Raw genomic sequence first — 26,107 nt, 5'->3', positions numbered from 1 at the left:
GTTGTATTCCAGTACTTAGCATAGGTCTTGGCATATGGTTGGTAATAAATACATATCTGATAAATGAGAGATTTATTCTAACTTCCTCAATTGATCCAGGATAAAACTGAGGCTCAGAAAATGGAAGTGACTTTTTTGAAATTACATAGCTATTGTTAACAAAGCCAGTGCAAAAAAAAAAAAAAGAGAGAGAGAGAAAAGTATTCTTGACTACTAACAAAGTTTATCGTGTGTGTGTGTGTGTGTGTGTGTGTGTGTGTGTGTGTGTGTGTGTGTGAGACCTTGAAACCAATTATTCTGGATAATATAACAAGGCATAACCTAAAACTTCCTTAGCTATTGTCCCTAATGGGCTTCTGATATTAATAACAGTGATTACTTATTTATACTATACTTTGTCATTTACAGAGTGTTTTCACGTATACTAACCTATGTGAAAATTTACCCAGAATTACTGTCATGTTTTCATTTATTAAGAACAGGGAAAGTGGTAAACAGAGCAAGTTTGTAGAATTTCTTTATTCATGGATCAAGAGATCACTGGAAAAGGAAAAAAGAAGAGAAAGTAAAATTTCTCATAAGAATAACTGTCAAAGAACTGATTTAGTGGAGTGGATAGCTCTTTGGACAGATAAGAATTGTCTGGTGGTGGTTGACAGTAGTCTTGGAAGGTATCAGAGGTAATCCAAGGATCTAACATAGAGTCAGTAGAAGTGGTTCCTAATTTATTTTAATTATCATTACTGGACTTCCATTTAGTTCAATGGACAGTTCCACCTAATTAAAAATGCTATGGTTACATTTTGCTCTTCACTCACAGTTTAAAGTTTAGCTATTTCTAGCTCCTAATTGGCATGCCACAAATAAATCATAACATTGAACTTGCAGTTCTCTGAGCCTGACATTCCCACCTAATTTGAAATATACATTCTCTGGAGCCAGAGGTGTTCACCTCAGACTCTGAATCTGTTCTTTTCTCTTACAAGAGGAAAGGCAGTGCAGGGGAGATTGTTCTCATGGTGAGGGTGTGGTTGATGGACAATCCATGTTCTGAGGATATGTTAGGATCACTGTCCATAGACAAGAAAGGGACCTAAAATCATCCAGTCCCACCTGCCTCCAGTACAAGAAACCTATACAGCATCCTGATACAGGGTCATCCATGTATTCTTCTTTTTTATTGTGATAAAATATATATAACATAAAATTTACCATTAATACATAAAGTAACCATTTAACATGTACAATTCAGTGACAGTAAGTTCATTCACAATGGTGTGCAACCATCACCATTATCCATTTCCAGAATTTTTTCATCACCCCAAATAGAAATTCTCTACTCATTAAAATAATTCCCTATTCCCCTCTCATACTACTTTGCTTCTCTATGTATTTGCCTATTCTAGGAATCTCATATAAATGGAATTATACCATATTTGTCTTTTTGTGTCTGGCTTATTTCACATAGTGTAATGTTTTCAGGGTTTATTAATGTTGTAGTATGGATCAGAACTTCATTTTTTTTTTATGACTGAATAAAATTCCATAGTATGTATATACTACATTCTTTCTGTCCTTTCACCTGTTGATGGACACTTGAGTTGTTTCTACCTTTTGGATATTGTGAATAATGCTGCTATGAACATTGGGGTGAATGTATCTACTCATGTCCCTGCTTTTGATTCTTTGGGGTGTATACCTAGGACTGGTACTGCTGGATCATATGGTCATTCTATATTTAGCTTTTTGAGAAACCACCAAACTGGTTTCCACAGCAGTTCACCATTTTACATTTCTACCAGGAATGCACAAAGGTTCTAGTTTCTCCATATTCTCACCAACATTTGTTATTTTTCAGTTGTGTTTTGTTTTTATAATAGCCATCCTAATGGGTGTGAAGTGGTATCTAATTGACACCTAGGTATTCGTAAACACTTCCTGAGCCAGGGCACTCAAAACAACACCAGGAAGCTATTGTGGATCATCCATTACTAAATCTTGCCTCCCTCTAGCAGTGATTCTCAACCTTGGTTGCACATCAGAATCACTTGGGAGCTTTTAAAAATTCTAATATTCAGGCTGCAAACAAGACTAATTAAATCAGCGTCTTTGAGGATGGGGGCCTGACATCAGGATTTTCTAAGGCTCTTCAGGTGATTTCCGTATGTAGCCAAAGTTGAGAACCACTGCTTACAGCCTGCTCACTGGTCCTACGTAGTCACACAACCTCAGGTCATAAAGTGTGACAACCCTATCACTGAGCCTTCACTGACAACCCCCATAAAATAGCCATTTCTTCACCCCCCCACACTGAGAGTTCTCTCTTCCTTTCTCTCCTTGATTTCTTGCCATAGTTCATATTACTAGCTCACTTCACATATTTTCTTGCTTATCTATTTATTGCTATCTGTTTTGCTTATTTTTGCTTCCCTAAGGCTACAACAATGCTTAATGCAGGGTAGGTGCTCAGAAAGTATTGTTGAATGTGCACATCCACCAGAGGGCAGACAGCAGAAGCAAGAAGAACTACAGTCCTGCAGTCTGTGAAACAAAAACCACCTTCACAGAAAGATAGACAAGATGAAAAAGCAGAGGGCTATGTACCAGATGAAGGAACAAGATGAACCCCCCAAAAAACAACTAAATGAAGTGGAGATAGGCAACCTTCCAGAAAAAGAATTCAGAATAATGATAGTGAAAATGATCCGGGACCTCGGAAAAAGAATGGAGGCAAAGATCGAGAGGATGCAGGAAATGTTTAACAAAGACCTAGAAGAAGTAAAGAATAAACAAACAGAGATGAACAATACAATAACTGAAATGAAAACTACACTAGAAGGAATCAATAGCAGAATAACTGAGGCAGAAGAACGGATAAGTAACCTGGAAGACAGAATGGTGGAATTCACTGCTGCGGAAAAGAATAAAGAAAAAAGAATGAAAAAAAATGAAAACAGCCTAAGACACCTCTGGGACAACATTAAACGCACCAACATTTGCATTATAGGGGTCCCAGAAGGAGAAGAGAGAGAGAAAGGACCTGAGAAAATATTTGAAGAGATTATAGTCAAAAACTTCCCTAACATGGGAAAGGAAATAGCCACCCAAGTCCAGGAAGCACAGAGTCCCATACAGGATAAACCCAAGGAGAAACACGCTGAGACACATAGTAATCAAATTGGCAAAAATTACAAAGGAGAATTATTGAAAGTAGCAAGGGAAAAATGACAAATAACATACAAGGGAACTCCCATAAGGTCAACAGCTGATTTCTCAGCAGCAACTCTACAAGCCAGAAGGGAGTGGCATGATATACTTAAAGTGATGGAAGGGAAGAACCTACAACCAAGATTACTCTACTTGGCAAGGATCTCATTCAGATTTGATGGAGAAATCAAAAGCTTTACAGACAAGCAAAAGCTAAGAGGATTTAGCACCACCAAACCAGCTCTACAACAAATGCTAAAGGAACTTCTCTAAGTGGGAAACACAAGAGAAGAAAAAGACCTACAAAAACGAACCCAAAACAATTAAGAAAATGGTCATAGGAACATACATATCAATAATTACCTTAAACATGAATGGATTAAATGCTCCAACCAAAGGACATAGGCTTGCTGAATGGATACAAAACCAAGACCCATATATATGCTGTCTACAAGAGACCCACGTCAGAGCTAGGGACACATACAGACTGAAAGTGAGGGGGTGTAAAAAGATATTCCACGCAAATGGAAATCAAAAGAAAGCTGGAATAGCAATACTCATATCAGCTAAAATAGACTTTAAAATAAAGAAGGTTACAAGAGACAAGGAAGGATACTACATAATGATCAAGGGATCAATCCAAGAAGAAGATATAACAATTATAAATATATATGCACTCAACATAGGATCACCTCAATACATAAGGCAACTGCTAACAGCTATAAAAGAGGAAATCGACAGTAACACAATAATAGTGGGGGACCTTAACACCTCACTTGCACCAGTGGACAGATCATCAAAAATGAAAATAAAGAAGGAAACAGAAGCTTTAAATGACACAATAGACCAGATAGATTTAATTGATATTTATAGGACATTCCATTCAAAAACAGCAGATTACACTTTCTTCTCAAGTGCGCACAGAACATTCTCCGGGATAGATCACATCTTGGGTCACAAATCAAGCCTCAGTAAGTTTAAGAAAATTGACATCATATCAAGCATCTTTTCTGACCACACACTATGATATTAGAAATGAATTACAGGGAAAAAACCGTAAAAAACACAAACACATGGAGGCTAAACAATACATTGCTAAATAACCAAGAGATCACTGACAAAATCAAAGAGGAAATCAGAAGGTACCTAGAGACAAATGACAATGAAAACACGACGATCCAAAACCTATGGGACGCAGCAAAAGCAGTTCTAAAAGCCTACCTCAAGAAACAAGAAAAATCTCAAATAAACTATCTAACCTTACACCTAAAGGAACTAGAGAAAGAAGAACAAACAAACAAAACCCGAAGTTAGCAGAAGGAAATAAATCATAAAGATCAGAGCAGAAATAAATGAAATAGAAACAAAGAAAACAATAGCAAAGATAATAAAATTAAAAGCTGGTTCTTTGAGAAGATAAACAAAATTTATAAACTGTTAGCCAGACTCATGAAGAAAAAGAAAAAGAGGGAGAGGACTCAAATCAATAAAATTAGAAATGAAAAAGGAGAAGTTGGAACAGACACCGCAGAAATACAAAGCATCCTAAGAGACTACTACAAGCAACTCTATGCCAATAAAATGGACAACCTGGAAGAAATGGACAAATTCTTAGAAAGGTATAACCTTCCAAGACTGAACCAGGAAGAAATAGAAAATATGAACAGACAAATCACAAGTAATGGAATTAAAACGGTGATTAAAAATCTTCCAACAAACAAAAGTCAAGGACCAGATGGCTTCACAGGTAAATTCTATCAAACATTTAGAGAAGAGCTAACACCCATCCTTCTCAAACTCTTCCAAAAAGTTGCAGAGGAAGGAACACTCCCAAACTCATTCTATGAGGCCACCATCACCCTGATACCAAAACCAGAAAAAGATACTACAAAAAAAAAAATTATAAACCAATATCACTGATGAATATAGATGCAAAACTCCTCAACAAAATACCAGCAAACAGAATCCAACAACACATTAAAAGGATCATACACCATGATCAAGTGGGATTTATCCCAGGGATGCAAGGATCCTTCAGTATATGCAAATCAATCAATGTGATACAACATATTAACAAATTGAAGGATAAAACCATATGATCGATCATCTCGATAGATGCAGAAAAAGCTTTTGACAAAATTCAACACCCATTTATGATAAAAACTCTCCAGAAAGTGGGCATAGAGGGAACCTACCTCAACATAATAAAGGCCATATACGACAAACCCACAGCAAACATCATTCTCAATGGTGAAAAACTGAAAGCATTTCCTCTAAGATCAGGAACAAGACAAGGATGTCTACTCTCACCGCTATTATTCAGCATAGTTTTGGAAGTCCTAGCCATGGCAGTCAGAGAAGAAAAAGAAATAAAAGGAATCCAAATCGGAAAAGAAGAAGTAAAGCTGTCACTGTTTGCAGATGACATGATACTATACATAGAGAATCCTAAAGATGCCACCAGAAAACTACTAGAGCTAATCAATGAATTTGGTAAAGTTGCAGGATACAAAATTAATGCTCAGAAACCTCTTGCATTCCTATACACTAATGATGAAAAATCTAAAAGAGAAATTAAGGAAACACTCCCATTTACCACTGCAACAAAAAGAATAAAATACCTAGGAATAAACCTACCTAGGGAGACAAAAGACCTGTATGCAGAAAACTACAAGGCACTGATGAAAGAAATTAAAGATGATACCAACAGATGGAGAGATATACCATGTACTTGGATTGGAAGAATCAATATTCTGAAAATGACTGTACTACCCAAAGCAATCTACAGATTCAGTGCAATCCCTATGAAATTACCAATGGCATTTTTTTACAGAACTAGAACAAAAAATCTTAAAATGTGTATGGATACACAAAAGACCCCAAATAGCTAAAGCAGTCTTGAGGGAAAAAAATGGAGCTGGAGGAGTCAGACTCCATGACTTCAGACTACAGTACAAAGCTACGGTAATCAAGACAGTATGGTTCTGGTGCAAAAACAGAAACTTAGATCAATGGAACAAGATAGAAAGCCCAGAGATAAACCCACGCACCTATGGTCAACTAATCTATGACAAAGGAGGCAAGGATATACAATGGAGAAAAGACAGTCTCTTCAATAAGTGGTGCTGGGAAAACTGGACAGCTACATGTAAAAGAATGAAATTAGAACACTCCCTAACACCATACACAAAACCCAACTCAAAATGGATTAGAGACCTAACTGTAAGACCGGACACTACAAAACTCTTAGAGGAAAACATAGGAAGAACACTCTTTGACATAAATCACAGCAAGATCTTTTTTGATCCACCTCCTAGACTAATGGAAATAAAAACAAAAATAAACAAATGGAACCCAATGAAACTTAAAGTCTTTTGCACAGTAAAGGAAACCATAAACAAGATGAAAAGACAACCCTCAGAATGGGAGAAAATATTTACAAACAAATCAACGGACAAAGGATTAATCTCCAAAATATATAAACAGCTCATGCAGCTCAATATTGAAAAAACAAACAACCCAATCCAAAAATGGGCAGAAGACCTAAATAGACATTTCTCCAAAGAAGATATACAGATTGCCAACAAACACATGAAAGAATGCTCAACATCATTAATCATTAGAGAAATGCAAATCAAAACTACAATGAGATATCATCTCACACCAGTCAGAATGGCCATCCTCAAGAAATCTAGAAATAATAAATGCTGCAGAGGGTGTGGAGAAAAGGGAACCCTCTTGCACTGTTGGTGGGAATGTAAATTGATACAGCCACTATGGAGAACAGTATGGAGGGTCCTTAAAAAACTAAAAATAGAATTACCATATGACCCAGCAATCCCACGACTGGGCATATAACCAGAGAAAACCGTAATTCAAAAAGACACATGCACCCCAGTGTTCATTGTGGCACTATTTACAATAGCCAGGTCATGGAAGCAACCTAAATGCCTATCGACAGACGACTCGATAAAGAAGATGTGGCACATATATACAATGGAATATTACTCAGCCATAAAAAGGAACAAAATTGGGTCATTTGTTGAGATGTGGATGGATCTAGAGACTGTCATACAGAGTGAAGTAAGTCAGAAAGATAAAAACAAATATCGTATATTAACGCATGTATGTGGAACCTAGAAAAATGGTACAGGTGAACTGGTTTACAGGGCAGAAAGTGAGACACAGATGTAGAGAACAAATGTATGGACACCAAGGGGGAAGTGGTGGGGTGGTGGGCGTGGTATGATGAATTGGGAGATTGGGATTGACATGTATACACTGATGTGTATAAAATGGATGACTAATAAGAATCTGCTGTATAAGAAAATAAATAAAATAAAATTCAAAAAAAAAAACTTTTGGGTTACTTAATAATGAAGTATTCAGAGAACCTCTTTGATTTTTTTCCTATTTATTTTAACAAAATTTTCTAAGGAAAATTTATCATAAACATATAAGTAATTTTTAAAGCATGTTTTAAAGAGAATATTCTATATACTTAAAGCATCATCTCTTGGTTAATTAGCTGTTTTAGCAAAGAGGGTATATTTTGCTTTAAGAAGTTTTCTTTATAATATGTAACTCTTATACAGTTAAGAGTTGTATGTTAAACGCAGCAAAAAAAAAAAAAAACCAACAAAGTATTGTGGAATGAATGAATGAATGCATAAATCTACTCTTATTTCAAAGGACCGTCCTCAGATAGTTAAAAATAGCTTTTATGTCTCATCCTTGGGTCTTCTCTTGTCTAGGTAAAAGCTTTTCTATACCTGCAGCCTGTCTTCAAAGACATTGAAGAATAAACCTCACCATTATGAACACAGTGTCTTTCACTCAGCGAGTAATTGTGCACTTCCTATATACTGCATCCACCTTTACACTACACATGCTGTAGATTAGACACCGTACCAGGTGCTGGGAATTGTGGTGAACAAGATAACCAAAAGTGAGTCTGTGGGGGTAGGGCACAGACAATAACAGAAGTAATTTCAGATAACAATAAATGTTATAAAGAAAATGAAAGATGTTTGTTGGCTGTGGCACATTAAATGGGAGTTAATTTTAATCTGAGACCTGAATATTGAGAAGAAGCATTCCAGGAAGAAGGCACAAGTGTAGAGACCTTGAGGGGGGAACAAGTTTCAGAGGGACTCTGAGTCAGAGCCTCTGAGAAGGACAAGGGAAAGAGCATTATCACCTCCTTTATTAGACACTTTACCTAAATTAACATGGCCTAAAATCAAAATAGTTTTGGAGAGCCAAAGCATGCTACTGAATTCTTTTTCCTCATTGAGTTAAATCTTACTTGTCCATTATTTGTACTGTCGATAGTTGGAATTTAGGTGTGGAAGGGTGGTTTAGATGGACGTACCTCAAATTTCTTTTCATCTGAACCCTAGCCATAAGGACTTCAGTGAAGCAATAAAACCACTTGTGAGCAGAGTGGAACTTTCTGACTCCTTATTCCAGTTGTCACCTTGTCTTCCATGCCAGGCCTAATGGAAAAAGTTTTGGACAAAGCCAGAGCCCAGACTTCATGGGCTGCTGCGATTTGGGACCAGCAGCCATCTTGGTTTTCAGTCAGAAGAGCTCAGTAAAGACAGATCTTTCTTGGTTCAATGGGACCTGTGTTCCTAGTAGTGGCCTACAGAACAAGCAGCTTCTCCCAGACTAGCCACTAACGTACTCTGACAACTCAGTTCCCCTCTCTGGGCCTTAGTTTCTCTGTATTGAAATGTGCGTTTGGGTCTAAGAGTTTTAAGATCCTTTGAAACTTCATTTAAAAAGAACATTTTACTACTCTATTAAAAATGAAACTTTTCCTGTAGCTTCTGAATAACCTGCATTCATTATGCTTTTATTGATAGGGGACACTCACTTCCAAGTTAGTAAGACAAAATGCTGAGTTGACAGTAGGAGGGCAGGGTTTATAGAATCAAATCAGTTGCTGAAATTTATAAGAACACAAATTTGAACTGTTATATTGGGCACCAAAAGAAATGTAGTTCAGGGTAGTGAAAGGAGTCCCTGAGTTTATTGATTGTCTGCTGTCTTTCCAATGGGCTTTGCAGAATACGGGATCAGTTTGTCCAGGTCAGCCATATAAGAACAGCCTTCAGCCATGACCTACTCCTTGGACAGCCCACGTGAACACAGCAGCTTCTGCGTGGGCTGGGATGCGGTACTGAAAACAGGGTGGTCCTTGTATTCACACAGTGGTTCAAGTTACTGTCATTCACTCATTCAAAGTCATCTTTCCTGCATTCGATAAATATGAGTGATACATTGAAATTGAATTTGTCAGTGGATAAAACAGACGACGTCCCTGCCCCATGGAGCTTACAACCTAGCTGAGTAGGTGTGCCAAACAAGAATCAACCAAAAAACATTTCTGAGCACAAGCTGAGGTCAGTGCTCTGAAGGAAAGCCTCAAGTTCTCTGGTGGAGAATCACTGTGCAGTCTCAAGATAGTTAATCCACCTCTCTGAGCCTCCTCATTATGTAGGAGTTAACCAGGATAACATGTAAAGTGACAAGTGCAGACATTGGCATATATTAGGTGCACAGTACATGTGTGTTACAGCTTTGATAGTGAAGTTGCCTTCCTGAAGATGAATGAGGAAAAGACTAATTTTCTTTCCTGTGTTTCAGAGTTTCCTTCAATTCTTTGTGTTTGTGTGTCTTCCAGTTCTAAGGAGGGTTTCGGGTCAGTGGAGAAAGTTGTGCTGCTCACATTTCTGTCGGCTGTTATCCTGATGGCAGTCTTGGGGAACCTGCTGGTGATGGTGGCTGTGTGCAGGGACAGGCAGCTCAGGTGAGTCACGTGAGGCAACCTCATGAGGAAACCTGGGTGGAGTTCTGGGCTGTCCCTGGAAAACTGAGGTCTGAATTTATAATTTCCATTATAATTTGTAATTATGAAGGGAAAAAGATTCATGGGAATGATGTTTGGAAAATAGAGCATGGAAAAAAATCACATATAATCCCATAGTTCTAACATAACCAGTAGTACAAGCACATAAGTGAATTTCTATCCTGTCTTTTTTCCTGTTTCCTATGTTGTTTTTTTCTGTAATAGTTGTGATCACTCTATATATAATTGCTGAGAGCACACCTAATCTAACCTCCCCACTTTATTAATTGGTTCAGAGAAAGGGTAGATGACTAGTAGTTGATCTAGGATTTAAACATGGGTCTTCTGCTCTTTCCGCTTCATCCTTGGCTGCATTTAGAATCACTTGAAGACCCTTTTAAAATTACTAATATGTGGCATGAGTATGTCCCATGCAATATTTGTGATATACTTATATTAGAAAATTATTCGTTGTTTATCTGAAATTCAAATTTAACTGGGCGTCCTATATTTTATCTGGCAAACTTGGGGGTGGGTAAGTGGGTTAATCACACAGAGTCCCTGGACTAATTGATCTGGGGTGAGACCTGGGCATCAATACTTAGAAAAATTTACTAGGTGATTCTAGTGTGCAGGCTAGATTAAGAGCCACCAAGCCGTAAAGGGGGATAAAAGATGCAGTGCTATCTCATCTGCTGCTTCCTCTTTAAGCAAGACATGCTGTAATCAAGAAAGTGTAAAAACTAAATTCTAACAAGTGTGGCAAATGTGAGGCACATGGTAGTCAAAGAGTGGAAGACGGTGGAATTTGACACTTTTTTTTAAGGGGGCCCCTTGGGAGGGTGTTCTGAGAATGACTAAACCGAGGCCTAAAGGGTAGATGGGGTGTAGCTAGGCCAATGGTGGGGAGAGAGAGCACCCTGTAAAAACCCTTGAGACTCAGGGACTCTGTGCATCGGGGGCTCAAGTCAGGCCATTGTGGTCACAGGGGAGGGCAAGAGAGGGCTTCTGGTGCAAAGGGGTCTGGAGAAGCCTGAAGTGACTGGACCACGCATGTGACAGAAGGGGAAACTGAATCTCACAGAATATGTTGCACATCTGACTTTTCTTTCCTTTTCTTCCCTCCCTTCTTTCCTTCTTTCTTTGCTTCCTTTCCCCCCTCTTTTCTCTCCTGCTCCTTTCCCCCAACCTCCTTCCTTCATCCTTCCCACTGCTTCCTCCCTTATACTTTTCCACCCACAGGAAAATAAAAACCAATTATTTCATTGTGTCTCTTGCCTTTGCGGATCTGCTGGTGTCAGTGCTGGTGATGCCCTTTGGTGCCATTGAGCTGGTTCAAGACGTCTGGATTTATGGGGAGATGTTTTGCCTCGTCCGGACATCTCTAGATGTCCTGCTCACAACGGCATCGATTTTTCACCTGTGCTGCATTTCTCTGGATAGGTAAGGCCAGAGCCATTTGCGTAGTGGAGATCCGTGCTGGAGACAACAGCCAGATGGCTATTGGGCTGTGTCTTTCTTTCTTCCCTAATTCATTAGAGGAAATGAATCTCAGAGAGGTAAATCTGGCTATTCACGTATTCATTCACTCTCCAGCTTTAGCACAGCACCCTTTTTAGTCAGGCAGTCTCTAAGGCGCTGCAGACGTAGAGATTAGTAAGGCCAAGAACCTGCCTGCAAGGAGCTTACAGTCTAAGCTGCAATCCTGTTTCCCACAGATAGAGCCCTAAGTTGTATACTGATGGCACGAAGAAAATTCTGAGGATGCTGAGAAGCAAGAATTAATCTCTCTGCTCAGTAGGCAGCAGGGTGGTTCAGAATGATAGTATTCTGTTTGAACATGACCTTCTGAAAATGTGTCTGTATCATCATTTTGTGTGCATATTTAGGTTTGTGCCTGTGACTGGGGAGCCTCTTTTCCAGAAAGTCAAAGGTGATTATAAAATCTCCAATAATTGTTTGCTTTTTGGACCCAAGCTAGCATTTAATTCTTGTTGCATAAATGTGTTCTTCTTCTTCACATTTGACTTCAGGAGGCCTAATGATTTCTATCTTTCCCTCATTTGTTGGAGGTGCATGTTTACCATTTGTATCAGCACTTTTCATTTTCCAATTCTTGCTTATTTATATTCAATAATAAAGTCAGAATGCAGTTGAAAAGTCATACTATTGCACTAACATATGCTGCCATCACTGTAGTCATATCTTAAGGGTAGTTCCCAAAAGAAAGTGTGGTGTGAAATATCTCAGGTTAGCAGAATTGCCAGGGACAACCTCTTACTGTCTCTTGATTAGTCCAGAAGACCCAGCTTTCCACCTAGTCTTGGGATAGGTCACTGTTTCTTTAATAGAGGAATAGGAAGAATAGTTGACTTAAAATTAGAGATTGTGCTATATCTAAAATATATACCTTTTACTGATGAACCTAGTGGCAGGGCAGGAATAAAGATGCAGATGTAGAGAACAGACTTGAGGAAGGGGAAGAGGTCGGGGGGAAGGGGAAACTGGGACGAAGTGAGACAGTAGCATTGACATGTATACACTACCAAATGTATAATGGATAGCTAGTGGGAAGCAGCTGCATGGCACAGGGGGATCAGCTTGATGCTTTGTGACAGCCTAGAGGGGTGGGATAGGGAGGGTGGGAGGGAGGCTCAAGAGGGAGGGGATATGGGGACATATGTATATGTGTAGCTGATTCACTTTGTTGTACAGCAGAAACGAACACAACATTGTAAAGCAATTATACTCCAATAAAGATATAAACATTTTTTTAAATAAAACAAAAAATGTACCTTTATACACTAAAATCAGAGTTTTCCCAGGTAATTACTCATGCTGTGAAAGATCCTTAGGGACCGAAACCAGCTGAGGGAACAGCAAATTCATCTCCTATTTTATGGAACAAGTGCTTATTGATTAGAATGGCGTGCGTAATGGCCTGATCTATTTAAATTGTACATGTTCTCTCTCTCTTGCTCTGCCAAGAATGTATAGATGAACGTACATAATTTAAATGCAATGTATAATGAGATTTCACTCTACAACTAGAGATGGTAACGTGGGTAAAACAGAACTGTTGGTTGGCAGGCAGAACCATAGTGTCACAATTTGAAATTTGTGTTTATTAGCTTATTTACAACAATCTGATTTCAGTGCATGAAAGACTTTTTAAGACAGTCGGTATATACTGTAAAAAAAGTTCACATTAGAAAAAATAAAATGTGAGGAAGCAGAAAATATATGGACATCCTGCAGGGTAGCCTGCATGTGATAGTTGCCAAAATAAGTGGTGAGACTAAAAGTATTATAGGAACTTGGAGAAGGCAAAGTTGAGGAGATCAGGTTACCTGGAGGTAACCTTGAGGTTTGGGCAAAAAGCCTGAGTGGGTGGGGAGTGAAGAATGGGAGAAAACGTAGAATCATCTTCCTGATGTGGATGGTTTTCTCTGGGCAGCCTTGAGAGAAGAATTGAAGGTTTCCTAGGAAGGTTTGGCTTCAGAGTTCCAGGTTGACTATCACCTTTTGAAACCATGAAATTTTCCCTGAGTAGGCCTCAGTTGTCATGAAGCAGTATGGGCTGGTAATTAAGAACCATCGGCTTTAGAACGGAGGTAATCCAGGTTCAAATCCCAGCTCAGCCAGTTTTTAGCTCTGAGAATGGTGATAAGTTACTAAGCCTTGCTGAGCCTCGGTTTTCTCACCTCTGAAAATGCGGGGCAGTAGCACATATTTTATCAGATGGCAGTTAGGGTGAAGCTAGATGATCCATTTAAGGCATAGCATTGGCCCAGCTTGGTGCAGCCCTCCATGTTAGTGGATGTTAGTTCCAGTTTCTTGTAACTATCCATACAACTCATGATCTTTCTTACAAAACTTGGACCTCCTCCTCAATGAATGGCTTTTCCAGCAGCTGCCACATCCAGAAACCAGGTAGTTACTCTTAACGCGGTCTTCCCTTATCCCCTACATTTAAATAATGATAAGTCCTACTGATTTTTCTTCCTGCACAGATCCTAGTCTATTTCTTCCCATTTCTGTCATCCTAGTGCAAACTAATATCATCTCTTGGATGTCGCTGCAACAATCTCCCATTTTATCCCCACTAATTTATCCTCTATTTTATCCCTGCTAATCCGCTTGATACTTACAAGATCTCAGCGATCTTTTAATACTGCAGCTCTTATCCCATTGTTCCTTTGCTTAAAACCCTTCAATGGCTGTTCATTGCACTGAGGATAAGACCAAACTCCTTGACCTGTAGGGTTTTGCACCATCTATTTCCTGTCTATGTTCCCATCCCCACGTCATGCCCTTCATGCCCTTCACCAGCTTCACTCGACATTTTTTCTCTTTTTCCAGTGCTCTGTGCTCAGCCACTTCAGCCTTGGCTCATCCCTCTGCCCAGAAAGCTCCTTTGCTCCCTCCTCTCTTGAATGTCTTTCACATTTTAGCTCAATCCTCTCTTCCTTGCAGAAGTCCCCTCTGAGCCAATCAAAACCATCCTTCTCCTTTGAAAACTTAGTGCAATTGTGATTAAAACCACAATTGATTTTTCTTTAATTTTTTCTTAAATGTCTCTATCTCCCCCAATAGGAAAAAGATCAAGGACATGAATAAGGACAAGGCTTCTCCCCTCACAGAACTTACCTTTTAATTGGGAGATTGATAGTTTACTAGTAATTACATAAACACTGATTTAGGTATTTTGTAAACACCATTGAACAAATGGACCGTTCAGCACATTCTCTTTTTTTAATAGTTCTGCCAATAATTCCATTTCCTTCTCTGATAGTGGACATCAAAATTCTAATACTGTAAGTTAAATGGAGTCAAATGGTTTTGTTTTCTTCTGGGAGTCTTGGAAACTTGCCATTTATCTCCCATCATTTCCTGTCCCAAGAGTGACATTCTCATTGAGGTAGAAGGTTCACTCTGGATGTTACAGGACATTTTGGCCTGAAAGAGTATGATTTATTTACATCTAGCTTCTATTTTGCTGTATTCCTCCCAGCATGACAATTGGGCTGCCATGAGACAGCCTGAAGTACAGAGTGAATGTCTCAGAGAGGTGGGATGTTGCTGCTTGCCAAGTGACTCCTAGCAAGGTATCTTGTCCTTCTCTCTAAAGCTGCCCTCAGTCTTTGGGGGTGACTGATATAGGGTAGTGCCTCTCGAGCAAGAATGCTCACCTTGATTCCTAATTCCACCCAGATGGCAGACTTCTGTAGCAAAGTAAAATGCAAGACTTCATTAATATATTATTGAACGCATTTCTCCAACCACCATCTTCTATCCACTGTGCTTCCTGGTGCTTTGAGAATCGAAACCTATTAATGAAAGTTTATTGACTCATTAGAAGTATTTTCCAAAATATGATTTAAATACATGCATCATATAGTATGGGTCACGGGAGGTCAAAAACTGCATTAAAGCTTTACATACAGTTGATTATTTTAAATCTGAAGTTACTGTGAAAATTAAAACCAACCAGGTATTTGTAACAGAGTACTGGTTTTTAAGTGGAATATAATGCAGCCATTAAAAACCATGAGAAATAGCTCATGTGTTGTCCTAGAAAGATATCACTGGTTTATTATGTGGGGAAGAAAAGCAAGTTTCAGACTTTAATGTTTAGAATAATTCGACTTTTTTTTTTTTTTTTTTTTTTTTGCGGTACGCGGGCCTCTCACCGCTGTGGCCTCTCCCGTTGCGGAGCACAGGCTCCAGACGCACAGGCTCAGCGGCCATGGCTCACGGGCCCAGCCGCTCCGCAGCATGTGGGATCTTCCCGGACCGGGGCACAAACCCGTGTCCCCTGCATTGGCAGGTGGACTCTCAACCACTGCGCCACCAGGGAAGCCCTAATTCCACTTTTATAAAGTAAATATATAGATGTTTGTATCTGGGTGTACATGAATGAGTGAGTGTGAGAGAGAGTAGGAATGAAATTGTACCAAACTATTAACAATGGTTATATGGGCACAGTAGGGGGTAGTGTTGGCTAGGCTGGATGGTCATTTGGATTTTTGTTGGGAGCCTTCTTTTTTACTAATTTCTGAAATATGTATTCAGTTTTCTCTTTGCTAGAAGTTAATACTTCTTGAATGTAAGCATGTCCACAATAGCCTTTTAGCTGAAAGTGCTCCTGGGACAGCACATTCCTCAAATCGCTGAGAACATTCTGACTTTAGTGTTAGAAGTTCCCTCTGAGGTCAGAACAAGGTGGGGAGCATGGACATCTTTCTGACCAGTGAGTTCTCTCTGCCTCCTCACAAAATGCCCTAGGATCTCCCCCCAAGGGAGCCTTCACCATCTCCTGTTGGCAGATTCTTCCTCGTGAGGACCCTCACCGTCATCTTCGATCACCCCACCCCAGTTCATGACCTTGTGTTTGATCTATTCCGACAAGATCTTTTATAATCATCACAGTTTTTAAAAAATCATCATAATAATACCTGAGCATTGTTTAAAAAAAAAAGTTATCATTTCACAAGTAAAAATGTCCCCATTTCTTCCTCTCCACTTCCACCGCTGTACACCCTAGAGTTAACAACTGTAAATAGTAGCCCCCTCTAAATCCCAATCATTTCACATACAATAAGCAGACTTGTTATGAACATGTTTTTAGTTTATTCAAATGGGTTTATTAAATAAGACTTTGAAGAGGGCTTTCTCTGTATATATCCTAATGAATTGCCTGAGTATAGTGTTTTTACCAACTTGCTTCTCGGATGATGTATTACTGAGGTCTTTTTCAGCATCATGTAACAGAAAATAAACTGATTGGTTCATAGCTGAAAAGTCAGGCTTCAGACATGGCTCTGCACGGCTTGAACATTATCATCTAGTCTAGCTCTCTCCCTGTGTCTCTGTCTCCCTCTCCTTTTTGTCTCCTTCTTTCCTTCTCTTTCTCTCTGTGTCTCCCTCTCTGTCTCTATTTCTCTATGTCTGTACCCATATTTATATCTCTCTCTTTGTCCCTATGCTGTTTTGTTGTTGGATTCATTCTCAGGCTGTGTTCAGAAAAATAGCTATAGGCAAACATGTGTCTTAAACCATCCTTAACTCATGAGTCCAAAGAAGAGAAACAAATGCTATTTCTCATTGAAGAACTTTGGTTGGCTTTGCTTGAGTCAGACACTCTCCTCATGACTAACCATCGTGGGGTGGGGATGACACATCAGGTTGCTGGTCAGAGGTGAGGCACTGTGACTGCCAGCTTTACCAGAAGCATATGTTGCAGGAAGATGGCATTTCCTTCTGGAAAGAGGGATGTTGGGCAGACGAGGATAGCAGATATCAACTTCTCTTAAGCTGACCAGAGGACTTACAGGTATCTTTATGGAGCCTCTACAACATGACAGAGGTGTGTCATCCCCAAGTCTTCTTTATATTATGCCACATATTGCTAGATCCTTCCACTGGCTTCATATGCCATACTTCTCAGACTTTTAACCATTCCTATCCTCTTTCTCTGATCATGCTGTATTTTGCCCTGCATTTGGCTCAAATATAGTTCCCTTTAAAAAAGCTATTTCACTTCATTGAGGATACCATCATCTATAGCATTGCAAGATTTTCTCTTTGATATGTCCATCTGAATTGTCACCCTTCCGCTTGGCAGCCCAGGAATTTGATGTGTTTTATCTGCAAAAATCCTCCAACAGTTTCTCAGTCACAGATTTTCTTTTAAAACAATTTTGCTTGTACAGTAAAACATACAATTCTGACTTAAAGATTGCATATTTCATCCTGTGCTGGAGATAAGTGTGCCTGCATTTCTTAACGATCTCCCTGGAGCATAACTCAATTTTGCAATGTATAAATGAAAAGTGTCTGTCACTGTGAACTTGTGTCACACAATTACATTTGTTTTCCCAATAGGATTGAAATACATTTCTACAAGGAGTGGGGATTATAAGTTTCCCCTTCTCACATACTCTTTGAGGTTCATGCTTTGTATGTAATAATAATATTTGTTGAGTTTCATGCTAGAGGATATGAAATCTTATTTTTATATTAATTTCATCAAATACTTATTGAGTGCTTACTAATTGCCACAAGGTGAGTAGAGCACTGGAGGTGCAGTGGTGAACAATCAGAAAAGTTCTGAATCACAGAGATTTTAGTCTAGTGGAGAATACAGATAGTGAATAGGTAGTTATAGTAAAATTGGTGGTCATTGAAATAGAATAAGGGGAAGTCAAGGAAGTTGTTGGAGCATGTGACCTCCAGTGCAGGGAAAGCTTTCAGAAAAAGTGATGCTGAAGCTGGGATCTGTAGATGATGTAGATGCCAGTAGGGGAAGGGGGAGAGGGTGAGGTATGGGGAGCGACAGTTCTAGAAATCAGCATGTGCAAAGCCCCAGAGGTTTTTCAGTTTCACATTATCAAATATAGGCTAAATTCTTAGCTTATCTTTCAGTCCTTTTCCCAGAATTATCCTCAGTCTTTGTCTTTCCTATCTCTACTCCCACCCATGAGTGGTCTGTTATCATTTCCTGAGTATGGTGTGTTTCCTCGTAATTCCATGTTGCACCTGTGTCTTGAGTTTCTTTTCTTTTCCTGGTGTACCATCCACCCTTCTTCAATACTCACCTTCTCCACTAACTGGCTGAGCTTCATTCCCAAAGAAAATTTGTTATTTCTTTCTCTGAGCTCCCATAGAATGTTAAATATTAACATAGCAGTTATCACTCACTTTAATAATTGGTTTATTTATCTGTCTTACCCTAGACTACCAGCTCCTTGAGAGTCAGCCTTTATCTCATCTGTTTCTGTGTTCTTCTTACAGATCCCCAGTAGCTGCTCCAGGCATGTTTAGCTGAGCATAGAATGCTCTCAGATGTGACTTGTGGTTTGATATGACTTTAGTGTTAGCTTTTCTCCCCTTTTAGAAATCTTGATATATAGATATATAAGAACGAGGCCTGGGATGCTAGGTTTCCTGGATTCAATCCCAGATTGACCAGTTACCAACTGTATGATCTTAAGGAAGTTATTGAAATTCTCTGAGTTTAATCTTCTCATCGGCAAAATTGTATTAATTATAGTATATTCCATTTGGAGTTTGTGAAGACTAAATTACTGATTATATGCAAAGAACGTAAACTAGTATGTGGCAACTAGTAAGCATTCAATAAATGTTAACTACAGTTATTATTCCATTATTGTTTCCCTTTCCCAATGCAAATTCCTGGTGACTCTTGTGGGTGCCTTCCTAGACACTGATACTTGTCTTTTTCTTCCTATTTGCATAGCTGAGTGTCCTTCAAGGTTAGACCCTCAGCCTTCCAGCCCTGGGTATCTCCCTTCTCTTTTTTGGAGACCTCACCCGTCCTGTGGCTTTGCTTGCCTGCCCTCATCTCTCCTGCAGTCTTGTCCCATGCTGGGTCCTCTGCCTCTGTTGAACAGCTAGCTGCCTGTTCGACATCTTGCCTTAAGCATCTTTCTGTCTTCTCAAACCCAGTGTGCTCAGAATGGAAATTTCCATTGTAAACAGATATCCTCTTCCACTTTGTACATCAAAGGTGCATTTATTAGTCAACTTTTAGTCATTTAAAGGTAATTGTCTGAGGACATCTTTAATTTATTTACCATGACCAGCTGGATGCCAAGTCATAGCTATATTTTCATAAATATCTTTCAAATCCATCTTCCTCCTCTTTATACATTTTTTCATCCCATTTTGGATTATTGCAGTAGCTTCTTAGTTATTATTCCTGTGTATTATCTTATCTATCAGGTTAATCTTTAAATATGTCTTTTTTCTTGTGTCCTCAGCTAAAAAAGCTTAAAGGGCACTGCATACTTTCCTTCCTCTTCCTAGACAGGGTCACTTTTGTCTAACCTTGCTTTTTGTCAGCATTACTACGGCATGGACTTTGGCAAATGTAGGTTTAAGTCCCAGTTTTACCATACCCTGGCTGTGTGATGTTGGGCAAATGGATTAAATTCTGTGGGCCTCAGTTTCCTTATATTTAAAATGTGGATGTTGAATGTTGCCTTGCAGAGTTGCTGTAGGAATTAGATATAATGTAGAATATACTTCTGACACAGAGTATGTTCTCAAAAAATAGGTGGTGTGTATAGTAGGAATAGTAGTAATTGTAACAGAGAAGGAAGTGGATAATTATTACAGTTAGAAAAATGCTATGTCACAGATATCTCCAAGGTACTATAAAAAACGAGGATGGAGTTCCCTGGCAGTCCAGTGGTTAGGACTTGGCTCTTTCACAGCTGGGGCCTGGGTTCACTCCCTGGTTGGAAAACTAAGATCCTGCAAGTCACGGGGCATGGCCAACAAAAACCCCCCGAAAAACAAAAAAGCCAGGACAGAGATGGAGAACCAATCCATATCTCTGACAGAAGGGAGTCTCTGCCCTTTGGTCCCTATTCATGATCTCATGTTGATGCATGCTAGATTTTTTATGTGACAGCTCCTGGATCTGAGAAACCAAGGGTCCTCTTAACAGTTGAGCCTCGGACTGGCATACAACACTTCCAATGTACTCTGTTGGTCAAACAAGTCACAGGGCAGCCCTGTGGGAAGGGGGCATATGCCTTACCTCTGGATGAGAGAAGTGGCCATCCTTTTTTTTTTTTTTTTCTTATTTAACATCTTTATTGGAGTATAATTGCTTTACAATGGTGTGTTAGTTTCTGCTTTATAAGAAAGTGAATCAGTTACACATATACATATATCCCCATATCTCTTCCCTCTTGCGTCTTCCTCCCTCCCATCCTCCCTATCCCACCCCTCTAAGTATTCACAAAGCACCAAGCTGATCTCCCTGTGCTATGCAGCTGCTTCCCACTAGCTATTTTACATTCAGTAGTGTGTGTATGTCCATGCCACTCTCTCACTTCGTCCCAGCTTACCCTTCTCCCTCCCCGTGTCCGCAAGTCCATTCTCTACGTCTTTATTCCTGTCCTGCCCCTAGGTTCTTCAGAACCATTTTTTTTTTCAGATTCCATATATATGTGTTAGCATACAGTATTTGTTTTTCTCTTTCTGACTTACTTCACTCTGTATGACAGTCTCTAGGTCCATCCACCTCGCTACAAAAAACTCAATTTCACTTCTTTTTATGGCTGAGTAATATTCCATTGTATATATGTGCCACATCTTCTTTATCCATTCATCTGTTGATGGACACTTAGGTTGCTTCCATGTCCTGGCTATTGTAAATAGAGCTGCAATGAACATTTTGGTACATGACTCTTTTTGAATTATGGTTTTCTCAGGGTATATGCCCAGTAGTGGGATTGCTGAGTCATATGGTTGTTCTATTTGTAGTTTTTTGAGGAACTTCCATACTGTTCTCCATAGTGGCTGTATCAATTTACATTCCCACCTACAGTGCAAGATGGTTCCCTTTTCTCCACACCCACTCCGGCATTTATTGTTTGTAGATCTTTTGATGATGGCCATTCTGACCTGTGTGAGATGATACCTCATTGTAGTTTTGATTTGCATTTCTCTAATGATTAATGATGTTGAGCATTCTTTCATGTGTTTGTTGGCAATCTGTATATCTTCTTTGGAGAAATGTCTGTTTAGGTCTTCTGCCCATTTTTGGATTGGGTTGTTTGCTTTTTTGATATTGAGCTGCATGAGTTGCTTGTATGTGTTGGAGATTAATACTTTGTCAGCTGCTTCATTTGCAAATATTTTCTCCCATTCTGAGGGTTGTCTTTTGGTCTTGTTTATGGTTTCCTTTGCTGTGCAAAAGCTTTGAAGTTTCATTAGGTCCCATTTGTTTATTTTTGTTTTTATTTCCATTTCTCTAGGAGGTGGGTCAAAAAGGATCTTGCTGTGATTTATGTCATAGAGTGTTCTACCTATGTTTTACTCTAAGAGTTTGATGGTGTCTGGCCTTACATTTAGGTCTTTAATCCGTTTTGAGTTTAATTTTGTGTATGGTATTAGGGACTGTTCTAATTTCATTCTTTTACATGTAGCTGTCCAGTTTTCTCACCACCACTTATTGAAGAGGCTTTCTTTTCTCCACTATATATTCTTGCCTTCTTTATCAAAGATAAGGTGACCATATGTGCGTGGGTTTATCTCTGGGCTTTCTATCCTGTTCCATTGATCTATATTTCTGTTTTTGTGCCAGTACCATACTGTCTTGATTACTGTAGCTTTGTAGTATAGTCTGAAGTCAGGGAGGCTGATTCCTCCAGCTCCGTTTTTCATTCTCAAGATTGCTTTGGTTATTCGGGGTCTTTTGTGTTTCCATACAAATTGTGAAATTTTTTGTTCTACTTCTGTGAAAAATGCCAGTGGTAGTTTGATAGGGATTGCATTGAATCTGTAGATTGCTTTGGGTAGTACAGTAATTTTTACAATGTTGATTCTTCCAATCCAAGAACATGGTATATCTCTCCATCTGTTTGTATCATCTTTAATTTCTTTCATCAGTGTCTTTTAGTTTTCTGCATACAGGTCTTTTGTCTCCTTAGGTAGGTTTATTCCTAGGTATTTTATTCTTTTTGTTGCAGTGGTAAATGGGAGTGTTTCCTTAATTTCTCTTTCAGATTTTTTATCATTAGTGTATAGGAATGCAAGAGATTTCTGTGCGTTAATTTTGTATCCTGCTGCTTTACCAAATTCATTGATTAGCTCTAGTAGTTTTCTGGTAACATCTTTCGGATTCTCTATGTATAACATCATATCATCTGCAAACAGTGACAGCTTAACTTCTTCTTTTCCAATTTGGATTACTTTTATTTCTTTATCTTCTCTGATTGCCGTGGCTAGAGCTTCCAAAACTGTGTTGAATACTAGCGGTGAGAGTGGACAACCTTGTCTTGTTCCTGATCTTAGTGGAAATGCTTTCCGTTTTTCACTATTGAGAACGATGTTGGCTGTAGGGTTGTCATATATGGCCTTTATTATGTTGAGGTAACTTCCCTCTATGCCTACTTTCTGGAGGGCATTTATCATAAATGGGTGTTGAAATTTGTCGAAAGCCTTTTCTGCATCAATTGAGATGATCATATGGTTTTTCTCCTTCAATTTGTTAATATGGTTTATCACATTGATTGATTTGCATACATTGAAGAATCCTTGCATTCCTGGAATAAACCCCACTTGATCATGGTGTATGATCCTTTTAATGTGCTGTTGGCTTATATTTGCTAGTATTCTGTTGAGGATTTTTGCATCTATGTTCATCATTGACATTGGCGTATAGTTTTCTTTTTTTTCTGACATCTTTGTCTGGTTTTGGTATCAGGGTGATGGTGGCCTCGTAGAATGAGTTTGGGAGTGTTCCTCCCTCTGCTATATTTTGGAAGAGCTTGAGAATGATAGGTTTTAGCTCTTCTCTAAATGTTTGATAGAATTTGCCTGTGAAGCCATCTGGTCCTGGGCTTTTGTTTCTTGGAAGATTTTTAATCACAGTTTCAATTTCAGTGCTTGTGATTGGTCTGTTTATATTTTCTATTTCTTCCTGGTTCAGTCTTGGAAGGTTGTGCTTTTCTAAGAATTTGTACATTTCTTCCAGGTTTTCCATTTTATTGGCATATAGTTGCTTGTAATAATCTCTCATGATCCTTTGTATTTCTGCAGTGTCTGTTGTTACTTCTCCTTTATCATTTCTAATTCAATTGATTTGAGTCTTCTCCCTTTTTTTTCTTGATGAGTCTGGCTAATGGTTTATCAATTTTGTTTATCTTCTTAAAGAACCAGCTTTTAGTTTTATTGATTGTTGCTATCATTTCCTTCATTTCTTTTACATTTATTTCTGATCTGATCTTTATGGTTTCTTTCCTTCCGCTATCTTTGGGATTTTTTTGTTCTTGTTTCTCTAATTGCTTTAGGTGTAAGGTTAGGTTGTTTATTTGAGATGTTTCTTGTTTCTTGAGGTAGGATCGTATTGCTATAAACAATACAGTGGAATTGCTTTTGCTGCATTCCATAAGTTTTGGGTCATCGGGTTTTCATTGTCATTTGTTTCTAGGTATTTTTTGATTTCCTCTTTGATTTCTTCAGTGTTCTCTTGGTTATTTATTAGTGTATTATTTAGCCTCCACGTGTTTGTATTTTTTACAGATTTTTTCCTATAATTGATATCTAGTCTCATAGCGTTGTGGTCGGAAAAGATAGTTGATATGATTTCAAGTTTCTTATATTTACCAAGGCTTGATTTGTGACCCAAGATATGATCTGTCCTAGAGAATTCCATGAGCACTTGAGAAGAAAGTATATTCTGTTGTTTTTGGACAGAATGTCCTATAAATATCATGTCCATCTTGTTTAATGTATCATTTAAAGCTTGTGTTTCCTTATTTATTTTTATTTTGGATAGTCTATCTATTGGTTAAAGTGGGGTGTTAAAGTCCTCTACTATGATTGTGTTTCTGTCGATTTCCCCTTTTATGGATGTTAGCATTTGCCTTATGAATTGAAGTGCTCCTATGTTGGGTGCATAAATGTTTACAGTTGTTATATCTTCTTCTTCTTGGATTGATCCCTTGATCATTCTGTAGTGTTCTTCTTTGTCTCTTGTAATAGTCTTTATTTTAAAAAGTGTATTTTGTGTTATATGAGAATTGCTACTCTAACTTTCTTTTGATTTGCATTTGCATGGAATATCTTTTTCCATCCCCTTCACTTTCAGTGTATATGTGTCCCTAGGTCTGAGTTGGGTCTCTTGTAGACAGCATATATATGGGTCTTGTGTTTGTATCCATTCAGCCAGTATATATCATTTGGTTGTAGCATTTAATCCATTTACATTTAAGGTAGTTATCAATATGTATGTTCTTTTTCACATTTTCTTAATTGCTTTGGGTTTGTTATTGTAGGTCTTTTCCTTCCCTTGTGTTTCTTGCCTAGAGAAGTTCATTTACCATTTGTTGTAAACCTGGTTTGGTGGTGCTGAATTCGCTTAGCTTTTGCTTATCTGTAAAGGTTTTAATTTCTCCATCGAATCTGAAGGAGACCCTTGCTGAGTAGAATAAACTTGGTTGTAGACTTTTCCCTTTCATCACTTTAAATATGTCCTGCCACTCCCTTCTGGCTTGCAGAGTTTCTGCTGAAAGATCAGCGGTTAACCTTATGGGGAGTCCCTTGTATGTTATTTGTTATTTTTCCCTTGCTGCTTTTAATATTTTTTCTTTGTATTTAATTTTTGATAGTTTGATTAATATGTGTCTTGGCATGTTTCTCCTTGGATTTATCCTGTATGGGACTCTCTGCACTTCCTGGACTTGGTTGACTATTCCCTTTCCCCCATATTAGGGAAGTTTTTAAATATAATTTCTTCAAATATTTTCTCAGTCCCTTTCTTTTTCTCTTCTTCTTCTGGGACCCCTATAATTCAAATGTTGGTGCATTTAATGTTGTCCCAGAGGTCTCTGAGACTTTCCTGAATTCTTTTCATTCTTTTTTCTTTATTCTGCTCTGCAGTAGCTATTTCCACTGTTTTATCTTCCAGGTCACTTATCTGTTCTTCTGTCTCAGTTATTCCGCTATTGATTCCTTCTAGAGCATTTGTAATTTCATTTATTGTTTTGTTCATCATTGTTTGTTTGCTCTTTAGTTCTTCTAGGTCCTTGTTAAACGTTTCTTGTATTTTCTCCATTCTATTTCCAAGATTTTGGATATCTTTACTATCATTACTCTGAATTCTTTTTCAGGTAGACTTCCTGTTTCCTCTTCATTTGTTTGGTCTGGTTGGTTTTTACCGTGCTTCTTCATCTGCTCTGTATTTCTCTGTCTTCTCACTTTGCTTAATTTATTGCATTTGGGGTCTCCTTTTCACAGGCTGCAGGTTCGTAGTTCCTGTTGTTTTTGGTGTCTGCCCCCAGTGGGTAAGGTAGGTTCAGTGGGTTGTGTAGGCTTCCTGGTGGAAGGGACTGGTGCCTGTGTTCTGACGGATGAGGCTGGATCTTGTCTTTCTTATGGGGAGGACCACATCCGGTGGTGTGTTTTGGGGTGTCTGTGGACTTATTATGATTTTAGGCAGTCTCTCTGCAAATGGGTCGGGTTTTGTTCCTGTCTTGTAGTTGTTTGGCATGGGGTGTCCAG

The 26,107-nt window shown here is 38.7% G+C and overlaps 1 protein-coding gene across 5 annotated transcripts in view; it reads left to right on the top strand.

Annotated features, from left to right (window-relative positions):
• The window catches only part of HTR4 (5-hydroxytryptamine receptor 4), a 181,332-nt gene that overhangs the window by 92,864 nt on the left and 62,361 nt on the right, over positions 1 to 26,107 (top strand). For all 5 annotated transcript variants that reach the window (XM_029217424.1, XM_029217425.1, XM_029217420.1 and 2 more), the window contains 2 exons: positions 9,899 to 10,024; positions 11,306 to 11,506. In XM_029217424.1, the coding sequence (XP_029073257.1) occupies positions 9,899 to 10,024; positions 11,306 to 11,506 (327 nt within the window). The remainder of the gene's footprint in view (positions 1 to 9,898; positions 10,025 to 11,305; positions 11,507 to 26,107) is intronic.

The sequence above is a fragment of the Monodon monoceros genome, unplaced genomic scaffold (assembly GCF_005190385.1).
Source record: "Monodon monoceros isolate NGI ecotype Baffin Bay Population unplaced genomic scaffold, NGI_Narwhal_1 Super_Scaffold_12, whole genome shotgun sequence".
Taxonomy (NCBI): Eukaryota; Metazoa; Chordata; class Mammalia; order Artiodactyla; family Monodontidae; genus Monodon; species Monodon monoceros.
This window is presented reverse-complemented; position numbering and strand designations above follow the sequence as displayed.